General features: G+C 51.7%; 1 protein-coding gene across 1 annotated transcript; it reads right to left on the bottom strand.

Annotated features, from left to right (window-relative positions):
• Positions 1–2,664: 2,664 nt before the first annotated feature.
• On the bottom strand, positions 2,665–15,999 carry Slc35e1 (solute carrier family 35 member E1). The gene is made up of 6 exons (XM_050128427.1): positions 15,469–15,999; positions 15,143–15,213; positions 12,986–13,123; positions 11,603–11,728; positions 6,639–6,884; positions 2,665–6,014 (listed from the first exon to the last, which is right to left on the bottom strand). Exons 1-6 carry the CDS (start codon positions 15,881–15,883, stop codon positions 5,787–5,789), a joined length of 1,224 nt encoding a protein of 407 aa, XP_049984384.1. The 5' UTR covers positions 15,884–15,999; the 3' UTR covers positions 2,665–5,786.
• Positions 16,000–16,067: the final 68 nt, after the last annotated feature.

The following is a 16,067-nucleotide window of genomic DNA, read 5'->3' as shown; positions in this document are numbered from 1 at the left end:
CAACCGTACACTTAGTACAATCTAGAATGAAAGGCCCAGGGACCTCTGGGCGAGCCTATGGGGATGATCTTGATGAGGATAACTGGCTGGGAAATTGTGCCCACTGTGACTGCACCATTCCCTGAACTGAGGAGAATCAAGAAAGCTGGGTCCCAGCATTTCTTTCAAACAAAATAGTCATCCCTCAATGAGAGGAGGCCCGCCACCCAGCTATGGTTTAAACAGGTCACCCCAAATTTCATGGTTGGAAACATCCCATCTGCATATTTGAATCTTGTAATAGTTGTGGGTGGAAACATTAGGGGTTCCTAATGGTGAGGTCATAGGTGTTGGTTCTCCCACCTTTGATGTGATGGCTTCTTTTATTTTTAAATATTGCTATCTAGACAGATGTAACCTAGTCTTCTTCAAACTTGTAGGAGTTCTGCTTCAGCTTCCTCGGCGATGGGATGATTGCCTGGCTGAACCAGCAGCTTTCAGGTGCGTGCGTGTGCCTGTGAATGCTCTACAGGACAGTACGCCCAACACTTGAGGGTGGAGGCAGGAGTCCAGATGCCTCACAGAAGAGCGAGAGTCAAGCATGGCAAACAGCACCTGAAGCGGGAGGACTGCTGCAAATCTCAGGAAAGCCTTGGAAGAGACCTGTGGGGAGGTCACTGCCATCATGTGTGGCAGGAAGGCCCTCACCAGGTTATGAGCATAGAACTACACTCTGGGACGCCCTAGCACCAGTACCGTGAGCCAAACCATGATTTATCAACCACCTGGTGTTAGATCATCTGTTACAGCACAGGAAACAGATTAGGTCAGGAAACTAAAACCACACACTCTGGTACAACAACCACCCTCAGCTTGAACACTGGCTACAGCCAGTATACACCAAGGATGCTGGACTCTATAGAGCCAGCAGCCCAAGAGGTGATCTCTCTTGGTAAGAATATTTAGTAACACGGTATCTTCAGCATATTACTTTCTAAAGAAAACAATAAACACAAAACAATATTCTCACCATGAGTTTTTGTTTGTTTTTAAGCTTCATGGTCTCATGAAGCTCCTGCCGGCCTGTCTGTGTAATCAAGGATGACCCTAAGCTTTCTGACAGAGTTTGAAAACTGCTATGTGTAAGGGTCTACCTCATTCTTTTATTTGGTTTTCAAGACAGGGTCTCTCTGTGTAGCTCTGTCCTGTAACTTGCTGTGTAGACCAGGCTAGCCTCAAATTCAGAGATCTACTACTTGCTTGTGCCTCCTACTAAGTGTTGGGATTAAAGGTGGGCACCACTAGCACCTGACCATTTTTTTTTTTGTTTTGTTGTCACAGAGATCCGCCTGCCTCTGCCTCCAGAGTGCTGGGATTAAAGGCGTGCACCACCACCACCTGGCTGATCCTGTATTTTTTATGTGAATTGGTGTTAAGGTATCATATCAGATCCCCAGGAACTGGAATTACAGACAGGTGTAAGCAGCCATGTGGGTGTTGAGAATTGAACCCAGATCCTCTGGAAGAACAGCCAGTGTTCTTAACCTCTGAGCCATCTCTCCAGCCCCCGATCCTGTTTTTTTTTTTTTTTTTTTTTTTTTTTTTGGTTTTTCGAGACAGGGTTTCTCTGTGGCTTTGGAGCCTGTCCTGGAACTAGCTCTGTAGACCAGGCTGGTCTCGAACTCACAGAGATCCGCCTGCCTCTGCCTCCTGAGTGCTGGGATTAAAGGCGTGCGCCACCACCGCTCGGCCTGATCCTGTATTTTTAAAGATTTTATGTGTATGGGTGTTTGCCTGCATATATGTCTGTATACCCCATGTGTGCAGTGCCCAGAGCCCAAAAGGTCACATGGAACTGGAGTTAGAAGGTTGTGAGCCACCATGTAGATGTTGGGAATCAAACTCAGGGAGCAGCCAGTGCTTGCTACAAAGGCATGAGGACCCGAGTTCAAACTGTCAGCACCCACATAAAAAGCCAGGAGTGCTGGGAGGTAGAGGCAGGAGGAGCAATGGGGCTTGCTGGCCCAGGTGCCAAGTATACAGCAGCAACTAACCCTGGGGCTGAGGAAAAGGATCATGAATCTAAGGTCAGCCTGGGCTGCAGAGTGAGGCCCTGTCTCAAAACATAAGGCTATCTAAGGAAATGCCTTGCATTCATATGTGGTTTGTGTACACATTATTTGTTTGCACGTAGGTGACCATGTATATATACAGGAGCATACATATGCTTTTACTTGCAAAAACTGGAAATTGCTATTAGGTGTCTCCCCTAACTGTTCTACACACATTCAAAGTTTTAAAATATTTATTTATTCAGAGTACTTCTGTGTGTGTGTGTGTGTGTGTGTGTGTGTGCATGCCACAGTATACATGTGGTTAGAGGACAACTTGCAGGAATCGGTTCTCTCCTACCATGTGGGTCCCAGAAATTGTGGCCCTCTACTCACACAGAAGCCAGAGCCCCTGGCTGAACCTGGAGCTGGTCAACAGTCAACTTGCTCGGACGATCCTGGTTCCATTTCCCTTGCACTATGATGGCAAGTGGGGTACGAGTCCCAATTCTGGTTTCCATCTCTGCCAAGCAAGGGCTGCACAAGCCAGTTCCCTACCCTGGATTTTCAGGCTCCTTGCATCTTATGCTTCTGGGAGCGCAAGGAAACCTTCCCTGACAAACCAGATCCAATCTCAAGACCCTGGAGACCATCGTTTATTTTTGGTGAATAGCGATCCACAGAACAGTCTATGACACTGGAGCCTCAGGATGACGACAACGGAAAACAAGAACATGACAGTTTTGCATTTCAGACCCAGAGGTTTAGGAGCCCGGAGTCCTTCCAACACACAGGGAAATTGAGCCTCAAGTACTTCCCTGCCTCAATAGATTCAGCTCATCTCCTTCCCTAGAATAAACGGTGTAAAATAAGGTGCAGGGTGTGGCAGTCCTGCGTCACCTTAGCACCGAGACTGAGGACCGAGGACTGCCCTCTATCCTGTGGTCAGCCTGAGCCACACAGGCAGCCACCATCTCACAGAAATAAACAACTACAAGAAGCTCAACTTGAGTATTCTATAGTGAACAGACATTCGAAACCATTCTAAGCCTGTTTCCCCTTCTGCAAAATGAAGGAGTCGGATGGGCCAGGATAAGTGTTTTGGCCATTTAAAGGGTATATGGAAAGAGCAACAAAATTTCTCTAACATGAATCCCAGAAGAGATGTGACCATGATGGGTGAGCAAGACTAGGGGGCTAATGTGACACTGAATGGGCCAAGGTAAACCATGGGCTATTGTTACCAGAGATGACCATGAACTCCTGCTCTTAACTGCCTCAGCCTCCTGAGTGTGGGGTAACAGGTATGCACCACCATCAGTTTATGTGATGCTGAGGATGGAGCCCAGGGCTTCATGCACAGGTTTGAGTACCGCATCCACTGAGCCGCAGCCACCTGGTCTACCTGATTATCGCATTCATTCTAGTGTTCTTACTCACTGAGAACCTATGAACAGAATTAAATATCCCATTTATTAATTTATAAACTGTAAGAAAAGTGAGATGGCCTTTCCCTCCTTGGCAAACGTCACACTGGAAAAGGAAAATGCATTAATACACATATTACAGAAACATTATGGAAATCCAAAAAGACATAATTCATTCTGAGTTCAACACAGCGTCAGGGACACCCACAGAGACTTCTGTAGTACCAGGTCTCAGTGTCTTCCCCAGGGAGGAAACCCACCAGACCACCTTATCAAGGTGCCCTTCCCACTGTGGTGATGGGCTCTGAACATCTGCAATCCAGCAAGGCAGATGGAACTGCCCTGAGGCTGGCACTGTGAATGAACTAACCTCAGATATAAAACCCCAATTAATCTGGATGGGGCGGTGGTGAAGAGCTTCTTTAATCCCAGCACTCTGGAGGCAGAGACAGGCGGATCTCTGTGAGTTCAAGGACAGGCTCCAAAGCTACAAAGAAACCCTGTCTCAAAACCAAAACCAAAACCAAAAAAAAAAAAAAAACCCCAACCCTCTAATTAATCAAAAGCACAAGTATCCAACAAACCAGGAGTTAAGGACTGGGGTGCCATGACACACTTGTCAGCTAAGTGCTTAGAGATGGAGACAGAGGCACGAAGGACTCTAAGAAGAAAGCTAAGAGTTGAAGATCAGTCCGGGAGCCTTACTGGGGATGTCTACAGGTGAGCGTCGTGGCACATGCTTTTAATTCCAGCACTCAAGAGGCAGGGACAGAGAGATCTCTGAGTTCGAGGTCAGCATGATCTATATTATGAGACCCTGTCTCAAAAACAATAACAACAACAAAAACAAACAAACACACACACACACACACAAAAAAAAAAACTAGTGCTTTGATTGCCAAAGAAAACATGTCACAATCCTTGGGTACCACCATTGGCCTGCTGTGCCCACACCAGAACCTATATTTCTGTGAACCAAAAGGTTCTCCTTGCATTGCCACACTGGCCTTGAATTCACAGGCTTGGGAGACCCTCCTGCCCTGGCTTCCTGAGCAGCTAGGACCATAGGAGTAGGTCACCAGGATGAGTCCCCAAACGTTTTGTTTTTGAGACAGTCTCATTATGTAGCCCAGATTGGCTTCAAACTCATGTCCATCCTCCTGGCTCAACCCCTGGATGTATTCCAGCAGGCCAGGTCCCTAAAACCGATCTTTTTCTTGAGATAGGCTCTCATGTGGTCCAGGCTGGTCTGGAACTCACTATGTAGGTGAGGACCCTGACCTTGCTTCCGAGTGCTGGAAAGGTAGGCCCGCACCACTATGTTGCTTTCTGTGATGATCGAGACCGAAGCCACCAACACATGCACGCAGAGCAGGCACTTCATCATCCCAGCTTCAACTGACTCTTAACTAAAAACTTAAGACCGGCCGGCTGTCCCATCCGCTGGACATCTCCTCACTGACAAGCGACACTATATTTGGAGTGTAGATTTCATCTTCTGCTACTCTGGCTGCAGCTTCAAGATGTTTCAGCATTACCTTGCTACCACTGAGCTCCAAGGGACTGCTCCAGTAACAAACATCCCACATTTTGAAATGAATCAAGATGGTTTCCACCCTCTGGCTAGCCTGGTGCATTGCCTGCCGGGACCTAGGCTCCAAAGCTTCTCCAGGGAAACTTGAGGTTCTGGGGAAATTGCCATCACCATCATCCTGCCTTCTGTAACATCAGAAGGGTGTGGGTGCAACCAAAGTTAACACTGGCCACCCCTTCTGGAGTCCAAGGGCCACTCAGACCGGGAGTGGAGGGCTGTGTCCTGCTCTGACACTCACAGGCAGAGGAAGGCCACACCAATCACTGATGAACCGATGGTCACTGTAGGCACCCACGTCAGCAGCACTAAAGTGCAAGCGGCTTACTTCCATGGAGCATCCTGGAGCACTGCTGCTGAGGACACGTAATGGCACCTGTGTCAGCTCTCTATACCTCTGGACTACAGCCCCGCTGTCCTCTCCTTGAAGCCCCAGATGCCACCTCCTGCTAGCTTCCAGGACTGCAGGCACAGCAATGCTAGTTCTGCAGAGTGGGTCCCTGTTGTCACCAGAAGTTCAGATCAGACCTCTGCCATGTACTGGGGGCACCTCTGTGCACCAAAGCAGAGCATGGCCTCTGAGGAGAAGAGTGAACCAGGATCAGAGCCTGTGGCCATCCATGTTGTGGTCATGTCCCACAGCCCATCAGGCTCTAGGGCTCCCCTGCTGGCCTGCTACGTGCTCAGCCAGGCTGCTGGGCTTACAGAGGTGGTGCAGGAAGCTTGGCCTGATGACGCCTACACGTCATGGCGGCTGAGGGCATAGGAGTTCGGGTGGCTCTGGCGGCTGTACTGAAAATGGTCTGTGAGGAGAATGTTGCGATACTGGAAGTCACCCTGTTGAGGAAACAGTGCACCATTGTGGGGCTTCTCTATTGGGCTCCGCAGATGCTCTCTGCTGCTCAGGTCTGATGTAGAGACAGGGAGGAGGTGGCGCCGAGCCTGCTGGTTCGCGTCATACTTGGTCTGTGTGAAGAGAGAGTAATGAGGCACAAGGGAACTTTGGGTGGGTGGGGGAGTGTCACCCCAGCACTAAGGAGGTAGAGGCAGGAGGGCAAGGGTATCAGGCCAGTCTAGGCTACACAGTGAGCTTGAGGCCAGCCTGGGCATCATGAGACCCTAAAAAAAAAAAAAAAAAAAAATCAAACCGAAACAAAACAAAATACCACCACCAACAAAGAGGTAACCCCAAAACCAAGGACAAGGGATGCTTCTGTGGTAGAACGCTTGTCTAGCATGCACAAAGACTTGGGCTCCACCCCAGCGCTGCATAAACCAGATGGAACAGACACCTGTCTTTCCACTCCCTTGGGAGGTGTGTGTGTGTTGGGGGTCAGAAGCTCAAGGCCTTTCTGGGCTACACAAGCCTGTGCTCCAAAACAAACAGTAAGACACAAGGAAGCTTCAGGTCTTGTGCACCCGTGACAGAGGTCAGGACAGATGCAGGAGGGTATGTTTTATGCAGCACACAAACCCCACCCACCTTGTAAGGCACCTTTGGAACCCAGAGCCAGAATAACCCTCCTTGGCTCCTTCTTGTCCTTCCCCTAGGCTGTGCCTGGCTGGCGGACAGTGGCCCCTAATGCTCACCTTGTTGTACAGAAAGACCCCCAGGATGGCAGTCATCATGCCTAGCACATTGGTGCTGGTCACTGGATTGCGTAGCATGATGAGGGACACAGTGATGACCATGATCCTCTTGGTGGCGTTGGCCACTGAGTAGCTGAGTGGGCTGATGAGGTTGAGGATACTAAAGGCGATGACATTCTGTGCAAAGTTGCAGAATCCACTGACTGCCAAGAGCAGCAGTGTCCAGGGCCACTGAGACACATAGGCCTATGGAGACAGGTAGGAAGCATCAATAGGGGAGGGGCACATATGTATTTAGGCAGATTGTCACCATGTGCAGCAGGTGGTTAGATTTTTTTTTTTTTGAAACAGAATCTTACGTAGCCCAGGTTGGCCTCAAACTGGTGGGTGACAGGTTTGGTAACAAATGCCTTTACTGTACCACTGAGCCATTTTACCAGTTTAAACATGACCTCTGACCCTCCTGACCACTCCACTGCATGGTGCAGTCGTTGAGGGTATCTTGTCAGAGATGCAAAAACAGCCACCAAAGGATTGCAGAGATGGTTCGTCAGTTATAAGAGTACTTTTCCGATTAGATTCCCAGCACCCACATAGAGGATCACAATTGTCTATAATATCAGTCCAGGGATCACATGCCCTCTTTTTTTAACTCTGAAGGCACCAGGCACACATTTTGTACATGGACATACATGCAGACAAAACACCCATACACATAACATCTAATAATTTTTCTTCAAAAGGCCACCAAAATTGTGTGTGTGTGTGTGTGTGGCAGGGTGCAGCTTACTGCAGGGATCTCCCCTGCCTCCTGGTGCACAGCAAGCAGTCTCCCCACCGAGCCATCGCATAGCTCTCCCCTCCAAAGCATTCTCTACAGTTGGACCACAGACACAGCGGGGTGGTGGGGCATGTGCTGAACATGAATGACGTCATAGGTTCCAGCACCCAAACCCCAAACCAAAGGGAAGTGAAAGTATCAAACCAGAAGGACCCGAGGAGATGGGTGACATTATCAACTACTGTCACCTTCCAGAGAGAGGGACACAGAGCCCCTGAGCCCACCACCCATTCTCAGACAGGTGCCAGGAGAATGCAGCAGCCCAGCTAGGACCCGGGACAGTCCTGGGCATCAGCTTCCTCAGACGGCCCTCACACCCACCTTCCTGCCCTGCTGTCAGTTTCCAGCCTTCCTGTGGCGGCCACAAGTCCCAGCCGGACCCTCTCTGAACATGGTGGTTAGCAGGCATGCCAGGGAGACACCAGGGGAAGGAAGACCCACAAGAGTAACACACGGAGTCAACCAAATCATACTGAGCTTCCAATCCAGGCATGGTGGGCACACTTTCTACTCCAGCACTCAGGAGCTAGAGACAGGAAGATCAGGAGTTTGAAGTCACCCTAGGCCACATAATACAGGACCTAGATCCTGTCTCAAAAACACCAATGGTGGGCTGGGAAGACAGACAGCTCAGTCAGGAAAATGTCCGAGTTCAGACCCCAGCACCCATGTGAAAAACAAACAAAACAAAACACAAGAGAAACCATGCAGCTGCACATATACAGAGCACACTGCTAGAGGCAGGAAGCTTGAGGACAGAAACGGCAGATCCTGAGGCTTGGCAGCCAGTCAATGAGATCCTACATCAGCAAGACAAGGGGGAGCTACTGAGGAAGGTGCAGGAGGCTGAGCTACACACGCACACACATTCACACAAATATATGCACATACACACACTCTCACACATCCTAAAGGAAGAGAAGGAAAATCTCAAGGAGCGGAAACTGGATGCACTCCCTGTTCCCGTAATAAAGCTTTTTGGGGGATGGGAATTGCTGCACCCAAGTCAAAAGCCCCAAGGCCCTGGCTGGGTAGGAGTTCACTGGGGTCACTCAGGGGGTGCTGCTCTGCTCCCAGGAGGCCTAGACATGGCAGCTTCACATATTTATGTGTTTGGGGAACTGAGTGGCCAGCCCAGGGAGATGTACAGTGAGCCACAACTGGGGCCCCGGATGGCTTCCTGACAAAATGCCCTCCTGGCTCCTCAGCACCCACCCTCTCCTTAAACCTGGCAACTGCAATGGAGTTTGTCCCTAGCATACTGTTTCGATAAACAATCACAGAACACAGAGCCAGGCATTTTCCATTCAGCCTGACACTAGTCTGGGCTGTGAGAAACAAGAGGATATTCTTCACTACTAGGTAATATTCCATTTCATGGCTATACCAGCTTTTCCTCAGTTGTTGTAGGTTGTTTCCAGTTCGCGGTAACTCGCCATGTAGCCCAGGCTGCCCTCACTCTCTGGCAATCTTCTACATCATGGCTGAGGATGGGATCACAGGCACTGCCCTATAGCGCACAGGCCAATCTCTGCCGACCCACTGGTGTCACCACGGTATGGGCATCTCAGAGGCGCTGTGCTCCCATTCTAAGATTTCCATTCAAGGGGGCTGGAGAGATGGCTCAGTGGTTAAGAGCACTGACTGCTCCTCCAGAGGACAGGGGTTCAATTCCCAGTACCCACATGGCAGCTCGCAGCTGTCTGTAGCTCCAATTCAAGAGAATCTGACATCATTATACCAATGTGCATGAAATAAAGTTAAAGTTTAAAAAAAAAAGATTTCCATTCGAGTTCTTTTTTCCTTCTTAAAAATGTTTTTAACTGAAATAAAATTGCATCACTTCTCCTATCCCTTTCCTCCTGCCAGCCCCTTGCAGGTACCCCAAGTTAACAGCCTTTTTCTTTATTGTCACACATGTGCATGTGTGAACACACATGTATACACACAACCTGCTGAGCCTGTTTTCGTTGTCTGTGTGTATGGCTTCAGAGCTGACCACCCTGCACTGGACAGCCAGGGTCCTCCTCCTGGCAAAGGCTAACTCTCCCCCTCCCAGCAGTCGTTAGCGGCCTGTAGTTCTTTGTCTGGGGTGGACCCTGTGAGATTTTCTCCCTTCCAGATTGGCAAGTCCGCTGATACTGTCCCGTCTTGTTTATGCAGCCGTTCCTAGGAAGACTGCTTCACAGTGGACTTCCTGCGATTCTGGCTCTGAGGATCTTCCCGGCCCCTCTAAGCAGATGCTCTCTGAGCTGGGATGCAGGAGCTGGGATGAGGGCGTATCACTGGGGCTGTGCTCCCACATCTGCTGATCCCCACTGTCCAGCTGTGGCTGGCTGTGATGGGTTCCAGTTGGTGTGAAGAGGCTTCTGCCTTGAGGGGTAGGAGCTATGCTCATCCAGGAAAGATGGTTCAGCGCAGAGGGTCTGGAAGGTCTCTTTCTCCAGATAGGGAATTACAGTCTCATGTAGCTCAGGCTGGCCTATGTAGCTGTGGATGACTTAAGGTCTTGGTCCTCCCACATACGTGCCCAAGTACTGGGGAGACACCACTCGAGTATTTTAAAACATCATGGTGTACGCATGTGGACATGTGCCACAGGGCAAGTCAGTGGACAGTTTGTAGGACTTGGCTCACTCCCTCCATCATGTGCTTCCTAAGGATGGAGCATGCCCAGGACAACACAGCAGAAGACATTGGCCCTTCCTGGAGTCTTGTACAGAAGGCTACTGGGCTTCAAACTCCAGCAGCCCATGGCGACCATGGTCAAAGCCTCTTCCGAAGCTCTGTGCTTAGCGTTCACTGTCCAACTGTGCCCTGGCCCACAGGTCCACCCAGTCTCCTGGACACTGTGTGGGGCAGTGCTCACAGGTCCCACTAGCTGTTGCCCAGGATTTCCTTTTCTTTTTAGATAGGGTTTCATGTAGCCCAGATTGTCCTCAAACTTGCTATGTAGCCAAGGATGACTCTGAATTCTGATCCTCTGTCTCTGCTTCCTGCGTGCTGGGACGAGAAGGTAAGTGTCCCTTGTTTTTTTTTTTTTTAAATATTTATTTATTTTATTTATTATGTATACAATATTCTGTCTGTGTGTATGCCTGATGGCCAGAAGAGGGCGCCAGACCTCTTTACAGATGGTTGTGAGCCACCATGTGGTTGCTGGGAATTGAACTCAGGACCTTTGGAAGAGCAGGCAATGCTCTTAACCACTGAGCCATCTCTCCAGCCCAAGTGTCCCTTGTTTTGTGTGTCGTGTTGAGTGGAGCCTAGGCCTTGAGGGGTCAAGGGCAAGTGCTGTCCTGACCATAGCCAGCCCCAAGGCACAGTCCTGACATGCAGCTCAGAAACTGTTGGCTTTTTGTAGCAGGAATGACTTCATTAAGGAAGCAAAGGCAGAGAAGAAAGAGTCCCCCTCCCCGCAAGGCTATTTCCCAATTCCTCACTTCCGCCTACCAGGTGGAGCCTCCGCTTTCTAGCAGCTTTTGGCGGGGACCAATACTTCCCCATTGGTCAGCTCTAGACTGTGACCAGTGCCCCACTAGAAAGAGCATGTGTGTGTACACAGGTAAGTGTATGCACTCCAGAGCGACGTCTCCAGCGTGCCGCGGCTGTGTGTAAGACAGCCTCTCCTTCCCAGGACTCTAGTTCCTACAGCTGCTCACAGAGTTTGGGTTTTAGTCCATTTGGACTTAGGTTTTTGAATGAAGGAGACTTAAATACTGAAAATACAAGTGTGAATCCCTTCTGGACGCACTCTAGCAGTGTCAGAGCGTGACACTGCTGTGCTCAGCACAGTTCCCACGCACCAGGGCCAAGCACGCTGACAGAAACCCAGAAACCCTGAGCCACCATCTCAGGGGCTCTGTCAGCCTGGTCCTCAGGTCACAGGACATGGCAGGAGCCCTCGGAAGAACATACTCCATGCTGGACATTCAGTATCCAGACCTGAGACCCAAAGATTCCTATGTTCTTATAAACTAGCCTGCCTCAGGTATTACTACAGGGACAGAAGACAGACCAGCACAGACAGATGCTCAAGAGTGTCCAGGAGGAACTCAAGGCTGCAGTGCCCAAAGCAGCACATGCTAGTGAAGACACACACATTCCCAGCAGATCAACTCACCAGGTCGCTGCTGACCAGGAAGGTGGAGAGGTCCACGAGAACCCACGTGGGGATCATGAAGAACACGGCGTGGCAGCCCAGGATGTTGAGCAGTCGCAGGTGGTGGATCCTGGAGTCCCTCAACACCTGAGGGGAGAGCACCTCATTAGAGTCGCTGACACCTGACCAGCAACAAGGCCTGGGTTTCCGGACCCCAGTGAGACTGGAATCCGATATCCAAGACTGGGTATCAGACGGGCTTGCTTGCTTAGGAAGGAACACAGCCATGCCTGGACAAAGTGCTGTCCTATGGGCGAGGGCCGACAGAAGAACAGAATTGACCCAGCAGCACACAGGCTGGGGAGGGTGCAGTGAGCCAGGTACTCTGAAGCCCCCCTCCCCCGCTATTTTTTTATTTGCATCTGTTGTCTTTCTCTGTAGCCTAGGCTGGCCACACTCATGGCGATCCTGACTTCATTCCACACATGCTTATGACAGGCGGGTACCATCATGCCTGGCTAATATCCCTCTGAGTTGAGTGCAGGTTGGTTTAGGCTATGGAGTCCCACCAGGCAGTGCCAGGCAAAAGCCAAAAACAGATCCTACTGCAGACCATTGTCTACAGCAGGGGGATGCCCTAACCCAAGCACCCAGCAGCACGTTCTGCAGAGGTTCACAGATGTATTTCTTACAACAGGTTGGAAATAAGTCACATTCCTAACAAGGAGACCCTCTGTGCTAAAGGTGGCACCCAGCAGCCACGGCTCAGCTTTGCAGTAGGGTAACACCACACAGTAACCACTGAGCAGCCAGACAAGATGGGGTCAGTGACCACACCTCAGAGGCATGCTCAGCATACATGTTCCTAGAAAGGAAAGGAGGGCTGAGGAGATGGCTCAGGCATGAGGACTTGAGCTCAGATCCCTAGCACCCACATCGAAGTGGGCTATAGTGTTAAGTGTGTGCAAATCAAGCACTTGATGGTGGGGACTGCAGGCAGATCCCAGGGGCTCATGGGACAAAATGGGGGGTGGTGGCAGGTTTAGTGGGAAATAATGTGGAAGGGCTGGCAAGATGGATCAATGGGTAAAGGCTTGTCACCAAGCCTAAGGACTTGAGTTCAATGCCCAGGTCCCACATGGAGGAAGAACTGACTTCTGCAAGTTGTTCGCTGCCCTCCACAGTCAGGCCATGGCGGTGCCCTTGCCCCCACACACTAAGTATGTAAACAAAGTGTTACAAGAAGACTTGTAAAGAAAAAGGAACACAAGAGATCAGCAGAGTGGGTTAGGTTAGGGCCGGCTCTCAAAACAAAAGAAGGAACAGAGACTCAGGCAGACAGAAGGCACAGGAGGGTCGTCTGCTCTGGCCCCTGTAGGCAAGCAGCATAGCGGGAGCACACACCTTTTTGGAGAAGATGTTCTGAAGGGAGAAGCAGAGCGTGGCTGCCAGGGCACTGACCAGCCCCCACACGTCGAAAGACAGCTCTGTAACAGTGGCCAGCAGGACTCCACTGATGATAGGGACCAGTGACAGGTACACCTGCAGGGGGCAGAGGAGCTCAGCTGGGCTAGGGCTACCCACCACTCAGAACTACAGGAAACCTCAGGTGGCCTATCCCTCACCTGGGGGACCCCATCTTCACCCCCAGAATCCTGGCACCCAGGAAGCTGAGGCAGGAGGATCACCAAGAGTCTGGGGCTGGTGAGATGGCTGAAGAGAAAGGCACTTGCTGCCACGCCTGACACCTGAGCTTGATGCCCAGGACCCACATGGTGGAAGAACTGACTCGCCCAAAAGCTACCATCTGACTTCCACACAGACAGGCAAATACATAAATAAATGGGGAAAAAAGGAGGCTAGTTCGGGCTACTTTCAAATCCCGTTTCTAAGAACAAACAAAATCCAGCAAGGTAGGAAGCCAGGTGGATTTCCAGTCAGAGATTTTGTATTAAAAACTGAATCGAGGCCCAGTTAGTGGGCTCAGTACATAAAACTCCAGAACTCCTTGTGGGTAAAGAACCAACTCCTTCAAGCTGTCCCCTAATCTCCATGTGGACTCACAAAATGTGTAAAAACAAAGCAAGACAGGCCAGGCTTTTAGCAGCAGAGGGTTCTGTCCTCAAGGCAAGTGACCACTGAGACTTGGACGCCTGCCCCTGCACTCCTGGCCATGGTCCACTCGCCCTGTCAGCATCCCGCATCTTCCCTTGACAACAGGGATTCAGAGGCCTGACCGGAAGGGCCAGTCTCCAGGACCTTCACTTGTACAATGTTCCCAGTGACAAGGAAAACTGATAAACACAAGGTGTGTTATCAGGTGACACACCTGGCTGCCTCCCCAGCAACTCACTCCAGGAGGCCAGCTCCACTCGACATCACCGTGAATGGAGACTGCAGAGTACAGACAGGGCTGGCCAGGATGAACATGGCCCGAGGACAAAACTCAGTCAGAGGTGGCCCAGTTTTTACACAGTGATTCAGGGGGAAGCCATTCTGAGCTAAACCAATTATAGGACATATATAGAAAATGAACATTTGTAGAACAGGGTGAGATGGCTTCCAGCTGGGACACTGGCATCTCTCAGGCAGCCCTGAGCCCTGGGTGCCCTGTGTGGCCCACATCCAGATCATCACACCTTGGTTTAAACAAGCGACAAAACCCTGTCCTGTGAGGTCTCAGTAAGGGCTCCATGCTGAGCTACAACCTTTCTCTCTCTCTCTGTCTCTCTCTCTCTCTCTCATTTTTTTTGTTGGAGACAGGGTCTCTGCAGAGTCCTGGAACTCACTATGTAGACCAGTCTGGCTTCAAACTCACAGAGACCCGCCTGCCTCTGCCTCCCAAGTGCTGGGATTGAAGGTGTGCACCACCATGACCAGCTCCGAGACTTTTTGAGACGAAGTTGAGCTCTGTAGCCTAGGCTATCCTGGACTTCTCCATCCTCCTGCCTTAGCATTCCATCATACCATGTTAGGCTCCTCAAAGTTTTAATTTCTAAGAACTGGCTGGATTCTGCCACCATCAAATTCCTCTGGTCTGGCATCTCACATCAGATCCAGCTGTCCAGCACCGACCATTCTTTCACGATAGCTCAACAGGTAAGGGCCCTTTCCGCCAAGCCTGGTAACTTGTATGGAAAAATGAGATGGACTCCTGTCTTCCAAGCTTCGCAGACATGCTGAGGCACAGCATACACACACAGATAAATGTTTAAAAAGACGAGAAGGAAAACCTGTCTCAACTTAGTTTGTTCCTTGGTGACTTGCCAAAAACGGGACCCAATAGGCATCATCAATCAACAAACCAGCGGAGGGAATCAAAACAGGAAGAAGGGACCCCAGAGGGACGTGGCACTTGGGGACAATAAGTAAGAGGACATCTCCCCTTCCCACACACCTGCTGTCTGAAATGAGTGTGGGACACTGGGGAAGGCCCAGGGGGGCTGACACCTTGACTTCCTTGTTTGACAGGAAGCTCGAGGACTGCCACGGTCCAACCACGTCATCAACCTAGCCAGTTACCGGGAATCCCGCCCTGCCCAGGGTTTCTGCCGGGGTTACCTTGGTGCTCTGTTTTTCCTTCATGATGATCCGAGACAGGAGGACCACCCAGATGGGCATGGTGGCCTTGACTGCAAAGAGAGGAAAAGCACTCAGCGGGCAGTCCCTGCAGCCTGTACACCCGACGCCGACCTTCTCTCTCTGTAAGGCTTTCTACCGACCCCAATAGCTGGAGTCAGTTCTGCTCGGCGCGCGGTTAACTCCTCCGACCTTTTCCAACCTGAGACTCGGCCGCGGCTTGGCGGCATCTCAGTCTGACGGCCCGCGAACTCGTACCCATACTTCGAAGCCCCAGGCAGTGCGCCCCGGCCCGCGTCCGCACCTACCGGTGTGCGCGTAGGACACCGGCACCTTCCAGATGCTGACGTGCGCCGACACCGACGCGAAGTACTTGCCGAAGGCGAGCGGCAGCACGTAGCGCGGGTAGAAGCGCGGCGGCAGCAGCGGGCCGGACGTCGGCTGCGGGCCGGGGCCCGACACGGGCGGCGCGGGCGGCACGCGCCAGGCGCGCAGCAGCGGCGGGAGCCCGGCGCACAGCGCCAGGATGTGGCACAGCGACACGGTGACCGGGAATGGGAAGGCGCTCAGGATCACCTTGTTGACCACGTTGCCGCCCGCGCTCAGCGCGTACCACAGCAGACACAGCGCCGCTACCCGCGCGCCCTCGCGCGCCCCGCCGCCACCCCCCGTGCCCGGGACCCCTGCGCCCGCGCCGGGACCCGCGGCTACCGCCGCCGCCATCCTGCCCAAGCGGCCGCCCCCTTCCCGCCGGACGACCGCCCGACGCGGGCCGGAGGCGGGCGCGCCGGCAGGGGCCGATCACCATTGGCCTCCGGGCCTGCGCGTCATCGCCGCTCGCCATTGGCTGCCTCCCTCGCGTCATCACCGCCCGCCCGCCGACGCGCCCGCAACCACGTCTCCGGCG

Source organism: Alexandromys fortis, unplaced genomic scaffold (genome assembly GCF_014885135.2).
Source record: "Alexandromys fortis isolate MF-2015 unplaced genomic scaffold, M_Fortis_MF-2015_v1.1 scaffold_296, whole genome shotgun sequence".
NCBI lineage: Eukaryota > Metazoa > Chordata > Mammalia > Rodentia > Cricetidae > Alexandromys > Alexandromys fortis.
This window is presented reverse-complemented; position numbering and strand designations above follow the sequence as displayed.

Bases quoted from the DNA above. Each gene is read 5' to 3' on its own strand.
- Slc35e1 (XM_050128427.1), bottom strand. From the start codon at position 15,883: ATGGCGGCGGCGGTAGCCGCGGGTCCCGGCGCGGGCGCAGGGGTCCCG. The intron at 11,729-12,985 runs GTGTGTGCTCCC...CTCTCCCCTCAG, and splicing joins AGAACATCTTCTCCAAAAAG to GTGTTGAGGGACTCCAGGAT. The intron at 6,885-11,602 runs GTGAGTTGATCT...CTGTCTCCATAG, and splicing joins TCCTGGTCAGCAGCGACCTG to GCCTATGTGTCTCAGTGGCC.